Raw genomic sequence first — 15,560 nt, forward strand, 5'->3', positions numbered from 1 at the left:
ATCCCAGCTAGCTCAGCAGGTTGTTCAGGACCGCCATGGTAAAAGGACATGGCATTAAAGGGGTTCCCCACTGCCCTGTCTTTCGGAGCTCCTCTCGCAGCGTCCGGAAGTTTATTACTCCGGACGCTGTGTGCGGGCTTCTGTGTTCGAGGCCGCCCCCTCGTGACGTCACACCTGCCCCCTCAAGAAAAATCTATAGGAAGGGGGCGTGAGAGCGGTCGAGCCCCCTTCCCATAGACTTTTTGCTGAGGGGGTGGGCGTGACGTTATGAGGGGGCGGGCGTGACGTCACGAGGGGGCGGCCTCGAACACAGAAGCCCGCACACAGCGTCCCGAGTAATAAACTTCCGGAGCTGCGAGCGGAGCTCCGGAAGACAGGGCAGTGGAGAACCCCTTTAATCAGTGTATACAATCTAATGATTACTTGTAATAGTCCTCTACAGGGACTAAAAATAGTGTAAAAAAAAAGTTAAAACCAAAAGTTAATAAATGTGATTTAACTCCTTCCCTAATAGGAGTTTTAAACACCCAACCCAAAAAAACATAAACGTGTGGTAGCGTCGAGTGCATAAATGTCCAAACTATAAAAATATAATGTTAATTAAACCGCACATTCAAGGGCATATACGTAAAAAAAAGTCCAAAATTGCATATTTTTGGTACCCAAAAAAATGTATAAAAAGCAATTAAAAAGTCCCATCAAAACAGAAATGTTACTGAGAAAAACATTGGTTAACGGATAAACAAAATGAGCCCTCATACATCCCCACATACGGAAAAATATAAAAGTTATAGGCGTCAGAAGAGGACATTTTTAAACATGAGAATTTTCGTACAAAGTTATTTTTTAAAAGAAGTAAAACAAAATAAAACCTATATAAGTTGGGTATCATTTTAACTGTATGGACCTACAGAATAAAGATAAAGTGTCATTTGTACCAAAATGTACTGTGTAGAATCAGAAGACCCCAATATTTACAAAAGGTTTTATTTTATTTTTTCAATTTTTGCCCCACAAAGATTTATTTACTGGTATATTTTTCGTTTCACCGTAGATTTTGTGGGGAAATGATTGATGTCATTACAAAGTACCATTGGTGGCGCAAAAGAAAAAAGCCCTCATATGGGTCTGCAGGTGCAAAATTGAAAGTGTTCTGATTTTTCGAAGGTGATGAGGAAAATACGAAAGTGCTACAACTCCCAGCCAATGGCTGTCCGGGCATGCTGGGAGTTGTAGCTTTGCAACAGCTGGATGTCCACAATTTGGAGACCACTGCCATAGGGGGCGCTATTCATGCTCTTACACATAAGATTGCCATTCATTAGGCTTAAGGATTACACGACCGCCGGCAGCCAAGTGACGATCGGACGTCTTCCTTATTGTACATGTGGAAATGGCTCTTCCGTGGGCACTCGAGATAAAAAGCGGCCGCCGAAGGAGATTGACCTTTGCGGCGTCTGCCATAATGAGATGTTGCCTCTCTATAACATCACCGCTGACACTTGTTGCCTCCTCCATTTAAAGTCCTTCTATTTTTAGTGCTGGCGAGAGGACAGGAATTGCTTTTAATAGATTAGTGCCGGAGCTCAGCTGCTCAATGTACAGATTAATACAAAAGAGAGGAAATTAACCCGGATTTACCGTATAAATGTCTATTATGAGGAGGGAGGAGCCGCGACAATGTCAGTCCTGCTGAGATCAGCTGTTACTTCTGTATACCGGATACAGACAAGTGTGCACAGGCACCTGTTCATACATTACTGTACATACAGAATTACTGTATGTCTGATCCTAGTACTGAACAAGTTAAATACCGGGATCTGAACCTGTATGTACACAGTGACCTCACCAGCAGAATAGTGAGTACAGCTCTGGAGTATAATACAGGATATAACTCAGGATCAGTACAGGATAAGTAATGTAATGTATGTACACAGTAACCTCACCAGCAGAATAGTGAGTACAGCTCTGGGGTATAATACAGGATATAACTCAGGATCAGTACAGGATAAGTAATGTAATGTATGTACACAGTGACCTCACCAGCAGAATAGTGAGTGCAGCTCTGGGGTATAATACAGGATATAACTCAGGATCAGTACAGGATAAGTAATGTAATATATGTACACAGTGACCTCACCAGCAGAATAGTGAGTACAGCTCTAGGGTATAATACAGGATATAACTCAGGATCAGTACAGGATAAGTAATGTAATGTATGTACACAGTGACCTCACCAGCAGAATAGTGAGTACAGCTCTGGGGTATAATACAGGATATAACTCAGGATCAGTACAGGATAAGTAATGTAATGTATGTACACAGTGACCTCACCAGCAGAATAGTGAGTACAGCTCTGGGGTATAATACAGGATATAACTCAGGATCAGTACAGGATAAGTAATGTAATGTATGTACACAGTGACCTCACCAGCAGAATAGTGAGTACAGCTCTGGAGTATAATACAGGATAAGTAATGTAATGTATGTACACAGTGACCTCACCAGCAGAATAGTGAGTACAGCTCTGGAGTATAATACAGGATATAACTCAGGATCAGTACAGGATAAGTAATGTAATGTATGTACACAGTGATCTCACCAGCAGAATAGTGAGTACAGCTCTGGAGTATAATACAGGATATAACTCAGGATCAGTACAGGATAAGTAATGTAATGTATGTACACAGTGACCTCACCAGCAGAATAGTGAGTGCACCAGTAGCAAAGCTGTTGAATTTGTGGTGGGTGTACATGACATCACCTTGTGACTATCCTTTATACATTTATCATTGTGTCCTCATGCACTAGGCACATTATCACGTGTGTACACATTTGTATAGAGGGCAGCACGTGGCAGGGTCAGTGCCCAATAACCTAATGTTTGTCTCCACATTTACTCTGCTACGGTCAACGAGTTCATTTTATTGCTCGCTGTCAAAGAAACACGTGTAAGTACCATCTCCCAGCGGCCGCCTGTATTTATATAGACCAAGTGTAAAGATAAAATTGTTTACATTATGAACTTACCAGCTGCCTGCAGATGGCGGCCATTCTGAGTCTATTACACCATCCTGGATGGTTCTCTCTATTACGAGCTACACAAACGTGCACCTAAAACTCACATAAAGAGGTCCTCTAGTCTCACATCTGTTCTGCAACATTCTAATAGCGCTGGAAGTGAACGGAATTATTCAGATGGGGGAAAAAAGCTTTGTTTTTGCTAAAAAAAAAAAAAAATATTTAATTTTTTTGCGTGTTTTGAGTTGGTTTTCTTATTTGCATCTCATTTATGATTTTTGTTGCACTACTTTATTCCACTTAGAAGGGGGTGTGGCTTAGTGTGGTCAGATTGAAGTGTTGCATTTATTATTTTTGCATTTATAATAATTATAACTAGTGCTGGGCGGTATACCGGTTCATACCAAATACCGACATTGTTGTCCTGCACGATATGAATTTTTCCCATACCGCAATACCGGTTGAGCCCCTCCCCCTCGGGAATGAATGAATTATCAGCCCACCGCTGCGCTGTCCCTATCAGGGAACTAATCACATGTCACCCGCAAGCGCTGCCCTCCTCGTCCACCTGTTTGTTGCGGGCCACCGGCGTTGCAACTCTGTACTGTACGCTGTATCCCTATGCCCGGGCTGCAAAAGATAAACAATATAAACTTTAACTCACTTTCCCCCGTTGGAGAGCCGTCAGCCTATCACCGGCCGCAGCGATGTTCCGTTTCGGCCAGTGATAGGTTGAGCGCACTGTCATGTTAGTAGCCGGCTTCTTACATGACAGTGCACTCAACCTATCACCGGCCGAGGCGGAACATCGCTGCGGCCGGTGATAGGCTGACAGCTCTCCGACGTTCCCGTCCCCAGAAAGCAGGTGAGGCAGGTACCGGACCGACGGGGGAAGGTGAGTTAAAGTTTATTTTGTTTATCTTTTGCAGCCCGGGCATAGGGATACAGCGTACAGTATAGAATTCCAGCGCCGGCGGCCGCAACAAACAGGAGGACGAGGAGGGCAGCGCTTGCGGGTGACATGTGATTAGTTCCCCGATGGGCTGATAATTAATTGGGGGAGGAAGAAGCAGAACAGCGCTCGCGGATCACATGATTTGGGGGGGGGGGGGAGAAATACCGTTATATACCGTGGAACCGCCATAAATTACAAAAATAACGTGATACACATTTTTGGTCATACCGCCCAGCTCTAATTATTACACAAAAATATTATGCAAGTTACTCCCCTACCTAGGTTGCAGTAAGTTCATTGTTTACAAGTTATTCTTTTCCCCGGTTGCCCATTCGTTTACACAATTTATTAAATTTATAAAGATGATACAAGTTTTTTCATAGTATGGTCTCCTTAGTGGTATTTTCTTTTTTCACAGGCTATTAATATTCATAATTTATTCCACTTGACCTCTATATTGTTACTTTTGGATCCCAATTTATTAACCTGCATGAACAATTTCTTAAATTACACAACTAAAGTGTCCAAAAAGCACCAATACCCATATATCCCTTAATCCACTAAATGTTGCTTTTATTTTTGCTATTTAAAACCCCGAAAGTACAAGGTGGATAGTAGGAGATTAAAATTGCGCCAGTGTATATGTAAACAATATATGGGTTTTCACTTAAGAGAGTGCACTAAAATGAGCATCTAATTAAAGGGGTACTCCGCTGCTCAGCGTTTGGAACAAACTATTCCGAATGCTGGAGCTGGGAGCTCGTGACATCATTGCCCTGCCCTCTCATGACGTCACTCCCCGCCCCCTCAATGCAAGTCTATGGGAGGGGGCGTGACAGCCGTCACACCCCCTCCCATAGACTTGCATTGAGGGGGTGGGGCGTGACATCATGAGGGGGCGTGGCTTTGACGTCAGGAGCTCCCGACGCCGGCTCCAGCGTTCGTAACAGTTTGTTCCAAACGCTGAGCAGTCTTACAATATCAGATCATGGACCAGTTTATATATATGCACCTATTAAAGGGGTACTCCACTACCTCAGCGTTCGGAACATTTTGTTCCAAGCGCTGGGTGCTGGCTGCGGGGGGGTCACGCCACGCCCCCTCAATGCAGGTCTATGGGAGGAGGCGTGTAGTCACCACGCCCCCCTCCCATAGACTTGAATTGAGGGGTGTGGCGACTGTACGCCTCCTCCCATAGACATGCATTTAGGGGGCGTGGTGTGACCCCACCCCCCAACCAGCAAACAGTGCTTGGAACAAAATGTTCCGGACACTGGGCCAGTGAAGTACTCACGTGGCAACCTTTTTTTTTTTTTTTAAATCAACTGGTGCCAGAAAGTTAAACAGATTTGTAAATCACTTCTATTAAAAAATCTTAATCCTTCCAGTACTTTTTAGGGGCTGTATACTAAAGAGAAGTCCAAAAAAGAAATGCATTTCCTCTGATGTCATGACCACAGTGCTCTCTGCTGACATATCTGTTCATTTTAGAAAATGTCCAGAGCAGGAGAAAATCCCCATGGCAAACATATGCTGCTCTGGTCAGTTCCTAAAATGTACAGCAGAGGTCAGCAGAGAGCACTGTGGTCATGACATCAGAGGAAATGCATTTCTTTTTTTGGATTTCTTTAGTATACAGCCCCTAAAAAGTATAGGAAGGATTAAGATTTTTTAATAGATGTAATTTACAAATCTGTTTAACTTTCTGGCACCATTTGATTTAAAAAAAAAAAAAAGTTTTCCACGGGAGTACCCCTTTAAGGGCTGCCAAAGACACTACTATTGTATAGTACTGAACCAATGATCAGTCCGTATAGGGATTATCTACATTGTGCACAAGACAGTGCAAGTATGTACGGACACCAAGGACGTGCACACAGACATAAAAGAGGGCTTGAGCCCCTGCCCTTTTCCTGTACTTGCCCTTTGATGCCCTAGTAGCAGGCACATTATTACATTTTGCAGTGATTTCCGCACAGTATAGGTATAACATTGATGTCACAGTACAGGATTGATATCACAGTCACAGTACATACTAAACACAGTGACTTGCCTTTTTTTTATTTTTTCATTTTTTACTTGAACACCTGCCCTCCAAAATGTCTATGCATGTCCCTGACGGGCACGGTATACTCCACACCATATTTATTCTCACTATTTGATCAATATACACTGGGGTTGCTTCCTAAAATTCAATTTGCCACCATTCCCAACATGTTTCACCACTTGAGTGTGACTACATCTTAAACTGGGCTTTTATCTCCTCTGTTTGCGACATCATCACCAAGAAGTAGACGCAATAAGCTGCTCTCCAAACTCCGGGATCTGTGCTGCATACCCAACAGGAACTCCCCGCTTGGAGTACAGGACTGAAATCTGCCGCAAAAGAGCCGTGGGGGGGGGCTAATGTCAGAACAAAAGGTGGAGTTTGGTAAGTATTCTTTTTATCCATTGGCGGATGGATAGTGAACTTTATGTGAGATGGATCTCCATGGGTTTCAGGTCACTTCCTTGGTGATAATGGAAAGAGATGCAGGAAAAACAAAACGTAATGATAGCGCAATCCACTCAGATGTTGGTTTGAATTATCATCTTCTTTATTAAAGCCAAATCACAACGCATTTCGAGGCTTACACATGCCTCTTCCTCAGGTAAAAACAGGCTTACATTTTTTACCTGAGGAAGAGGCATGTGTAAGCCTCGAAATGCGTTGTGATTTGGCTTTAATAAAGAAGATGATTATTCATACCAACATCTGAGTGGACTGCGCTATCATTCCGTTTTTTTTCCTGCATCTCTTTCCATTATAACCATCAGCCTGGAATCTCTCCACACCGACCCTGGAAAAGCGGCACCACTTCCTTGGATACCTACGGACACAGTAGTTGTGGCTCATACACCAACTACCAAAGGTAAACAGTTTTGCTAGTTTTTGTTCCTACACGAACACACCTAGAATCCAGCAATACCATCCCATGGGAAGCTCCGCCTCTTTCTGTTTTACAGTATATTCATACTTCCTTGGTGATGATCCAGAAAAAAAAAAATCAAATACCAATTGGATGCAGGAGGCAATGCCGATATAATAAATCCACCCTGATGTCATAAAGTGGTATTCTCACCCGGGCTGGAGACGTCTAAGCTCGGAGGACTCCCATAATATGTACAGAGCACTTACCGCTGACACTCTCCAGCGTGCAGGATGAGATCCTCATTGTCTTTGGCGTTGATGGCCAGCTCGTGTTCTGTGGAATTGAAGACGTCGAGGAGGAGATGACATTGTCTTGTGCTGGGGATTAAAAAATAAAATAAAAAAAAAACATTGATAAAATAAGGTGATCTATCTGCTTTATGCGCTATACGATTATTTCCATATGTTTTATACAAAACTTTTTGTCTCTTTGTATTAGGAAAAATCTTCAATAAAACTTGTTGAACCGAAAAAAAAAACTAAAAAAAAAAAAACTCAAACAGAATAAGGCTGTGTTCACACTATGTTTATGTCATACAGGGACCGGATTCGGCTGGGGGATGAAAAAAACAGGCGCTCCCGTATCCCAGCCGGACCCCGCCCCCGTCTCATTTATTTGAATGAGACGACTGGAGTCAGATAGTGAGTCCGGACGGGTTATTTTTGCCCCGTATCCGGTTTTGTGACCCGGACCTAAAACAATGGTATACCACCCCACCGGTTTTCCCATCTCCCAGCCGGCCCCGGTATATTACAATCCTGGTGTGAATACACCGTAAAGTATCAATGGGGCAACAATTCCAACCAGGCCCAAACATTTAGTAGCCTCATAAACTTCTTTATCACTTATCAGTATAATCATATAGACCAGTGGTCTCCAACCTGCGGACCTCCAGATGTTGCAAAACTACAACTCCCAGCATGCCCGGACAGCCAACGGCTGTCCGGGCATGCTGGGAGTTGTAGTTTTGCAACATCTGGAGGTCCGCAGGTTGAAGACCACTGAAATAGACTAAGGTGCGTGCGTATCACCATCGTTATAACCAGGCATGTTATCATCTAGAACCAGCACTTGTATCCAGCACAGAACTGTAATATAAAGGTTTGGAACTCAATAATATTTATATATATATATATATATATATATATATATATATATATATCTCAACTGGCTCCAGAAAGTTAAACAGATTTGTAAATTTACTTCTATTAAAAAATCGTAATCCTTCCAGTAGTTATCAGCTGCTGAAGTTGAGTTGTTCTTTTCTGTCTCACAACAGTGCTCTCTGCTGACACCTCTGCTTGTCTCAGGAACTGTCCAGAGTAGGAGCAAATCCCCATAGCAAACCTCTAAGGTCCCCGTTCACACTACGGAATTCCCAGGCGGAATTTCGCGGTGTGAACTTTAACATTAGTGTGAACGGGTTTCCGCGAGACCCGTTCACACTGCGGAATTTCAGCAGTGGACATCTCCGCCGCTGAAAGTGTTCAGCGCAAAGAAAGAACACGTTCTTTCTTTGCGTGGATACCGCAAGCACTGCATAGCCGTCAATGGTGACGGCTCAGTGCCCCGCGGCCCTAGCGCCGGAGTGCCATCGGCTGCGGCCGCCAGGCGGAAGCTCCGCTCGCGGAATTCATCCGCGAAAATTCCGACGTGTGAACGCACCCTAATGCTTCAGACAGTTCCTGAGACAGACAGAGGTGTCAGCAGAGAGCACTGTGGTCAGAAAGAAAAGAACAGCTCAACTTCAGCAGCTGATAACTACAGGAAGGATTACGTTTTTTTTAATAGGACTAATTTACAAATCTGTTTAACTTTCTGGAGCAATTTGATAAAAAAAAAAAAAAAAAAAAAGGTTTTTCCTGGAATACCCCTTTAATTCTCAAGCTTTTAGCTTGCTGACAGTGAATAGAAAAACTTCTGTCTACAAGAAGAGATGAGAAATCTGGTCTTGGCCGCACAGTCAGATGAACAATAGTCTCCAGGCTGAGAACTTTCATTACAATGATTTTACTTTATAACAAGATCAACAGCTACTTAAAGGGGTTATCCAGGAAAAAACTTTTTTTTATATATCAACTGGCTCCAGAAAGTTAAACAGATTTGTAAATTACTTCTATTAAATAATCTTAATCCTTTCAGTACTTATGAGCTTCTGAAGTTAAGGTTGTTCTTTTCTGTCTAAGTGCTCTCTGATGACACTTGTCTCGGGAATCGCCCAGTTTAGAAGCAAATCCCCATAGCAAACCTCTTCTAAACTTGGCGGTTCCCGAGACACGTGTCATCAGAGAGGACTTAGATAGAAAAGAACAACCTTAACTTAAGAAGCTCATAAGTACTGAAAGGATTAAGATTTTTTTATAGAAATAATTTACAAATCTGTTTAACTTTCTGGAGCCAGTTGATATATATAAAAAAAAGTTTTTTTTCCTGGATAACCCCTTTAATATTAACAGTATTTTCATTCACTGACATGGGTACTTGTCATTACAAAAGATTGAAAAAAAAATTAACTCTTCAAAGTGGTAAGAAGGTTATTTCACTGCTGTTATGAATCCCCTGAAAGCCCCCTCCATGATGCACCGATATATATGTCTATTTTAAGGGGCAGGACCTGGGCTGTTTACCAAGAGTACACACATGGTTACTTCCTTCCTCCTCCTTAGTTGCCTTTCCAATCACAGCACAGGAACTATTCCTTTTTGCTAGGCTAAGACATAGTGCTGGTGAAAGTGCACTGAACAGGCTGGCACTGTGTTGGGCTGATGAGTTACACAGAATACTACTATAGACCGCATGTGGAGGAAGAAGGGGGAGGGGGTACTGATGCACTGGTTTTGCAAGGTGTTGTGTGAACAGAAATGCATTTAGAATGGATATGCTGCAGGAAAAAAAGCCTGCAGATAAAGGAAAGGGGGAGAGGGAGATTAGATACAAGAGACAGCACAGTGTACATACATCAGCAGCACAGCAAGGAAGGGGTTACATTAAGCAATGAAACTGCTGCTGTTGAGATGAGAGGGAAGCATGCTTTGCCTTTCAGAAACAGTAAGGATTTTTTGAGGAATGGGCTCTCTCTCCATACCCTTATTCAGCACAAGGCATGTGCTGAGCTCTACCCCTACTTTTTGAATTTTCTCCTGATTTAACAGTAACTAAAGACATAATTCCCCTAACAACAGGTAGTGGACAGCAGATTGCAGAGAAGCAAAACATCTAGTGGTCAATATTCTCTCTATCTAAGAGCCGAGGAACGTGCTCTCGAATCACCCAAAGTACAAGAAAAAGTGCTAACGTGTAACACTAAAAAAAAACGTGCACAGAGGATGCGGTCTATCGCAAGCCTTTCTAAGACAGGAGAGAGGCCCCCCCAACAAACCTTACCCTTCGCCTCCAGACCAAAAGGTACCTGCAAGGTTCCAGGTTGGATGTCCCTTTTCGCCAAAGCTACTAAGGGACCACAAATGCTCCCGGCGTCCCCGTTGGCGTTAGCCATGGTATCTGCCCGCAGAGCCATAAACGTTCGGTACCCTGCCCATGCGGGAGTACCCGGGGTTCTTGCAGGGAGGTGCGGAACCTGATGGCCACACACACCTCCCCTAGACCGCTAGGAGGGACACCCAGAAGGGCTACCGCATCCTAACAATCCTGTGAACACACTCCATGGGCATGTTTTTTGAATTATAAGGAAAGTTGAAGAGCTGTTTATTTTACCAGGATCAACTTTGTCCACATAAGACTGGATTATCCTTTAACGACAGGAGACTCACCTGGTGGCTGGGAGAGTGCTGACCCTTGTGAAGAACACTGATGGCTCTACGTCCACATGGAGCCCGAGCGAGATATTCCTGTAATAACCCTCGGCATGACCTGGTCCTCCAGAGTATTTGAAGTTTAGAACTCCCTCAAGGGTCTGTGGGGGAAGGGATAGAATATTAATACTAAAAGAAAGTCATAGCTGTAGATATTGTACATGACCAATGCTGGGTACAGACCATCAAGACCCTTTCTGTAGTAACCACACAAGTCACACACCCCTTAGACCGGCTCCGGACCCACAACCTCTTTTACCTTGTGAGCCACATTCACTATTGAGAAATAGTCACATGTCACAAAATGAGAAGATATATATTACATGTAAGAAACAAACAAGAAATTATGATTCGCAAAGTTTTGTTGGATATTTGTTTAACTTGGAATAAAAAAAAAAAAAAACTATAGTATACAATGAAAAGTGACACCGTTTGGTAGATAGGATACAGCAGTAATAATGCAACTTGCCAGTGAATATGAACATAACTCCTATGCTGAGCCAAACAACATGGGGAGATGAGGTACAGGAGCCATATATATATAGCACTGTTATTAGTGATTACCGATGGTGCTGTCATTTGTTCATTGTACACTGCTCAAAAAAATAAAGGTAACACTTAAACAACACAATGTAACTCCAAGTCACTGACACTTCTGTGAAATCCCACTGTCCACTCAGGAAGAATACTGATTGACAATCAATTTCACATGGAACAGACAACAGGTGGAAATTATAGGCAATTAGCAAGACACCCCCAATAAAGGAGTGGTTCTGCAGGTGGTGACCACAGACCACTTCTCAGTTCCTATGCTTCCTGGATGATGTTTTGGTCACATTTGAATGCTGGCAGTGCTTTCACTCTAGTGGTAGCATGAGACGGAGTCTACAACCCACACAAGTGGCTCAAGTAGTGCAGCTCATCCAGGATGGCACATCAATGCGAGCTGTGGCAAGAAGGTTTGCTGTGTCTGTCAGCGTAGTGTCCAGAGCATGGAGGCGCTACCAGGAGACAGGCCAGTAAATCAGGAGATGTGGAGGAGGCCGTAGGAGGGCAACAACCCAGCAGCAGGACCGCTACCTCCGCCTTTGTGCAAGGAGGAGCAGGAGGAGCAAATGTGCATGTGTCCACTCAAACGGTCAGAAACAGATTCCATGAGGGTGGAATGAGGGCCCGACGTCCACAGGTGGGGGTTGTGCTTACAGCCCAACACCGTGCAGGACATTTGGCATTTGCCAGAGAACACCAAGATTGGCAAATTCGCCACTGGCGCCCTGTGCTCTTTACAGATGAAAGCAGGTTCACATTGAGCACATGTGACAGACATGACAGAGTCTGGAGATGCCGTGGAGAACGTTCTGCTTCCTTCAACATCCTCCAGCATGACCGCTTTAGCGGTGGGTCAATAATGGTGTTGGGTGGCATTTCTTTGGGGGGCCGCACAGCTCTCCATGTGCTTGTCAGAGGTAGCCTGATTGCCATTAGGTACCGAGATGAGATCCTCAGACCCCTTGTGAGACCATATGCTGGTGCGGTTGGCCCTGGGTTCCTCCTAATACAAGACATTCTGGACCTCATGTGGCTGGAGTGTGTCAGCAGTTCCTGCAAGATGAAGGCATTGATGCTATGGACTGGCCGCCCGTTCCCCAGACCTTAATCTGATTGAACACATCAGGGACATCATGTCTCGCTCCATCCACCACAGACTGTCCAGGAGTTGGCGGATGCTTTAGTCCAGGTCTGGGAGGACATCCCTCAGGAGACCATCCGCCACCTCATCAGGAGCATGCCCAGGTGTTGTAGGGAGGTCATACGGGCACGTGGAGGCCACACACACTACTGAGCCTCATTGGGACTTGTTTTAAGGACATTACATAAAGTTGGATCAGCTTGTAGTGGGGTTTTCTGCTGTGATTTTGAGTGTGACTCCATATCCAGACCTCCATGGGTTGATACATTTGATTTCCATTGATATTTTTTGTGTGATTTTGTTGTCAGCGAATTCAACTATGTAAAGAGGAAAGTATTTCATACGATTAGTTCATTCATTCAGATCTAGGATGTGTTTTCTTAGTGTTCCCTTTACTTTGTTTAGCAGTATATTTGGATCTTATTTGAGCAGTATATAGTACATGGCTTTTACAGTGTACTTGGCAGCACTCTATAGCATTCTAATTATTTTTTTTAAATATCATTATTATTTGGAGGGCAGTGTGGGGTACCCAATACTACTATCATATTGATGACAGAGAGTTATATATTTTAACTGTATCCACCAAGGTTCTTGTCTATTTCTGTCCAGCACCCAGTGACCACGGTATCGGTCTCTGGGTGTAATTGATAATTTTCATATTGTATTCACTGATGATTAATCTTTAATCTTTAAATTTACTTCCATTTTCCTTCTTTCAACATTTTTTTTAAGCAACTGTATGAAAGTGTTGTTTGGATTGTATGGCACCTGTTACTTAGGCACCATACTATATAGTGCTATTGATATAGTCATTTGTACACTGCTTGACAAATCACCATATGTGAAGGACGTGAAAACAGAAGGTCTTCTGCACATGGCAAACCCTGAATATGTCTGCGTGTGATACTTGGCACTGTCATCACCTCTACAATACTTACTGGCCTGCCCTTCTTTTAGCAAAAGTAATACTATTTAAACATGATATATCAGGTATAATAATACCATCCAATCCTCTAGCAATATAAAAAAATAAATGTCGTCAATCAACCGCATCATTAAATTGTCATAAGAATCTCATGTGTCTAAAGCCAAATAAGTTCTACAGCCAGCCTCGCCACTCAGTATGTGAGATATTCTCATAAATAGGTCTCAAGTGTGATGTCTTGATCCTGATGTTGATCAGTAATGGATCTCATACATAACTCAACTTGTACCTAATGAAGACTAATGGCATCTACGGGAAAGTAACACAGCCGAACATTTGGAATTCCTGCTGGACTTAATTTGTCTCTGTTTGTAATTCCCATTTGGCAGCCGTGGGGCCTCACTATGTATGTCATCTATCAGGAGGAAATCAATGCCCTCATTTCTCTCTTTTCAAAGTATCAATAAAGGTAAAAACTCAATTTGTTATGAAAGTGAAGGTTCAGATGGAGGTAATCCCAAAGTGACTTCTCCTGGTAAAACAGACCCCTAAGCTTTATACTGACACTTCTATGGGCTTCTGTTGTGTGACTACAAGGTAGATATATAAGTAGCTGTCCTCCACATGGAAGGTAGCTTGCTTTCTGGTGCAACCTATGAGAGGAAGGCCCTGTGCAAATCAATGCTCAGCCTTCCAAAAGAGTTAAAGGAGTACTCCGCCCCTAGACATCTTATCCCCTATCCAAAGCATAGGGGAAAAGATGTCTGATCGTGGGGGTCCTGCCGCTGGGGACCCCTGCAATCTCGGTGCTGCACCCAGCATTCGTTTAGAGAATCGTGCCATCACAGCCACGCCCGCCCGTGCTGTCATGGCAACGCCCGCTTATGAAATAATGCCCATGTCCCCTAAATGCAAGCCTATGGGAGGGGGTGTGACGGACATCACGCTCCCTCCCATAGACTTGCATTGAGGGGGCGTGGCCGTGACATCAGCCATGTTTTCCAATCTCAAACAAGTTTAACTTAAGAGGGTCCACAGGAGATCAGATGTATGTCAGTACAGTGACAGACCTATTGACCACCATTAGTCAATTTGTCACCTCAAACTTGTCTTCCTTCCATTCCTCACATTACAACAAGTCACCCCCCAAAAGACAAGCACCCTGCTCTCCTGAATCGCTCTGCTCACTTCAGGGCCTCCATTATTAAGTACATTCAAGACCATAAAAACGGAGGCAGACAGTGATAGATCCAGACAGATCATACTGACTTTAACAGGGTCCATCTGGTGTTTGTTTATTTAGCAGGATTTGACCCCTATGTAAATAGATCCCGCAACAGAGTTCCAACCCAGATGTGAATACAGCTCTCCAAAACCAACCCTTCTCTCTACAAAGCTCTTAAATCACCAACATCTTTAGAAAAGTCACTGACTTCACCAACAAACACCGCACCCTACTCTTGTACTCCAAAGTCTTCACTAGATGTTTTATGTGTAATTCTCATTATTCCTGTTAATGGAGCCTGTGTAGGATAGAACCTAAGACACCCAGAGATCTCTGCCGAATATGTCCCTCTTTACTCCGGTGGATTTTGTGGCAGTTTTGGACCAGAAATAGCCTCATTCCATCTTAAGCCTAATGTAGGGCTTGATGGTACAGGGTATTATGCAGGAGATCATAGATCTGGGAATAGTCATGCCCTGCCCCCTACAGTCCAGTGATAGGCATTACACAGCATCCTCAGTTTTGCCTGGGGTGTCCCTTTAATATGGAGTGTAATATGCTGGGATATCCATGACAACACAATGCACCAAGGTGAAGTCAGCCTTTTATTAGTCAGATTAGGATAATAGGACGAGTGTCTGTCTCCTACCTCTCCAATGATTCTGCGGGTAGCATTGCACTGTAATAAGGAGCTGTAATGGGATATCCACATCCCACACAAAAATAGACTATCGATTTTTACACTAGCAATGCAGCAAAATAGCAACATACAGCGCTGCCCCCTCCTACCCCAGCCATCTGTGCTCATGGGCCCCTGTAAATGACTATTCGTGCTAGATGGAAAAATACCAGATTAAAAAATATGTTCTAGATGAGCAGAAGGTAAGACGAGCACGACGGAACTCCGCACGGTACAAAAATCCACATATAATAGGAAAGGCGTCTGTTTTAAGAGGT

The 15,560-nt window shown here is 43.5% G+C and overlaps 1 protein-coding gene across 1 annotated transcript in view; it reads right to left on the reverse strand.

The window, feature by feature from the left end:
- The window catches only part of TRAPPC9 (trafficking protein particle complex subunit 9), a 602,485-nt gene that overhangs the window by 358,611 nt on the left and 228,314 nt on the right, over positions 1-15,560 (reverse strand). Inside the window, exons 18-19 of the mRNA XM_056522817.1 lie at positions 10,719-10,861; positions 7,155-7,265 (exon numbers count right to left, since the gene is read on the reverse strand). Of these exons, the coding sequence (XP_056378792.1) occupies positions 7,155-7,265; positions 10,719-10,861 (254 nt within the window). The remainder of the gene's footprint in view (positions 1-7,154; positions 7,266-10,718; positions 10,862-15,560) is intronic.

The sequence above is a fragment of the Hyla sarda genome, chromosome 5 (genome assembly GCF_029499605.1).
Source record: "Hyla sarda isolate aHylSar1 chromosome 5, aHylSar1.hap1, whole genome shotgun sequence".
In the NCBI taxonomy this organism is placed as follows: Eukaryota; Metazoa; Chordata; class Amphibia; order Anura; family Hylidae; genus Hyla; species Hyla sarda.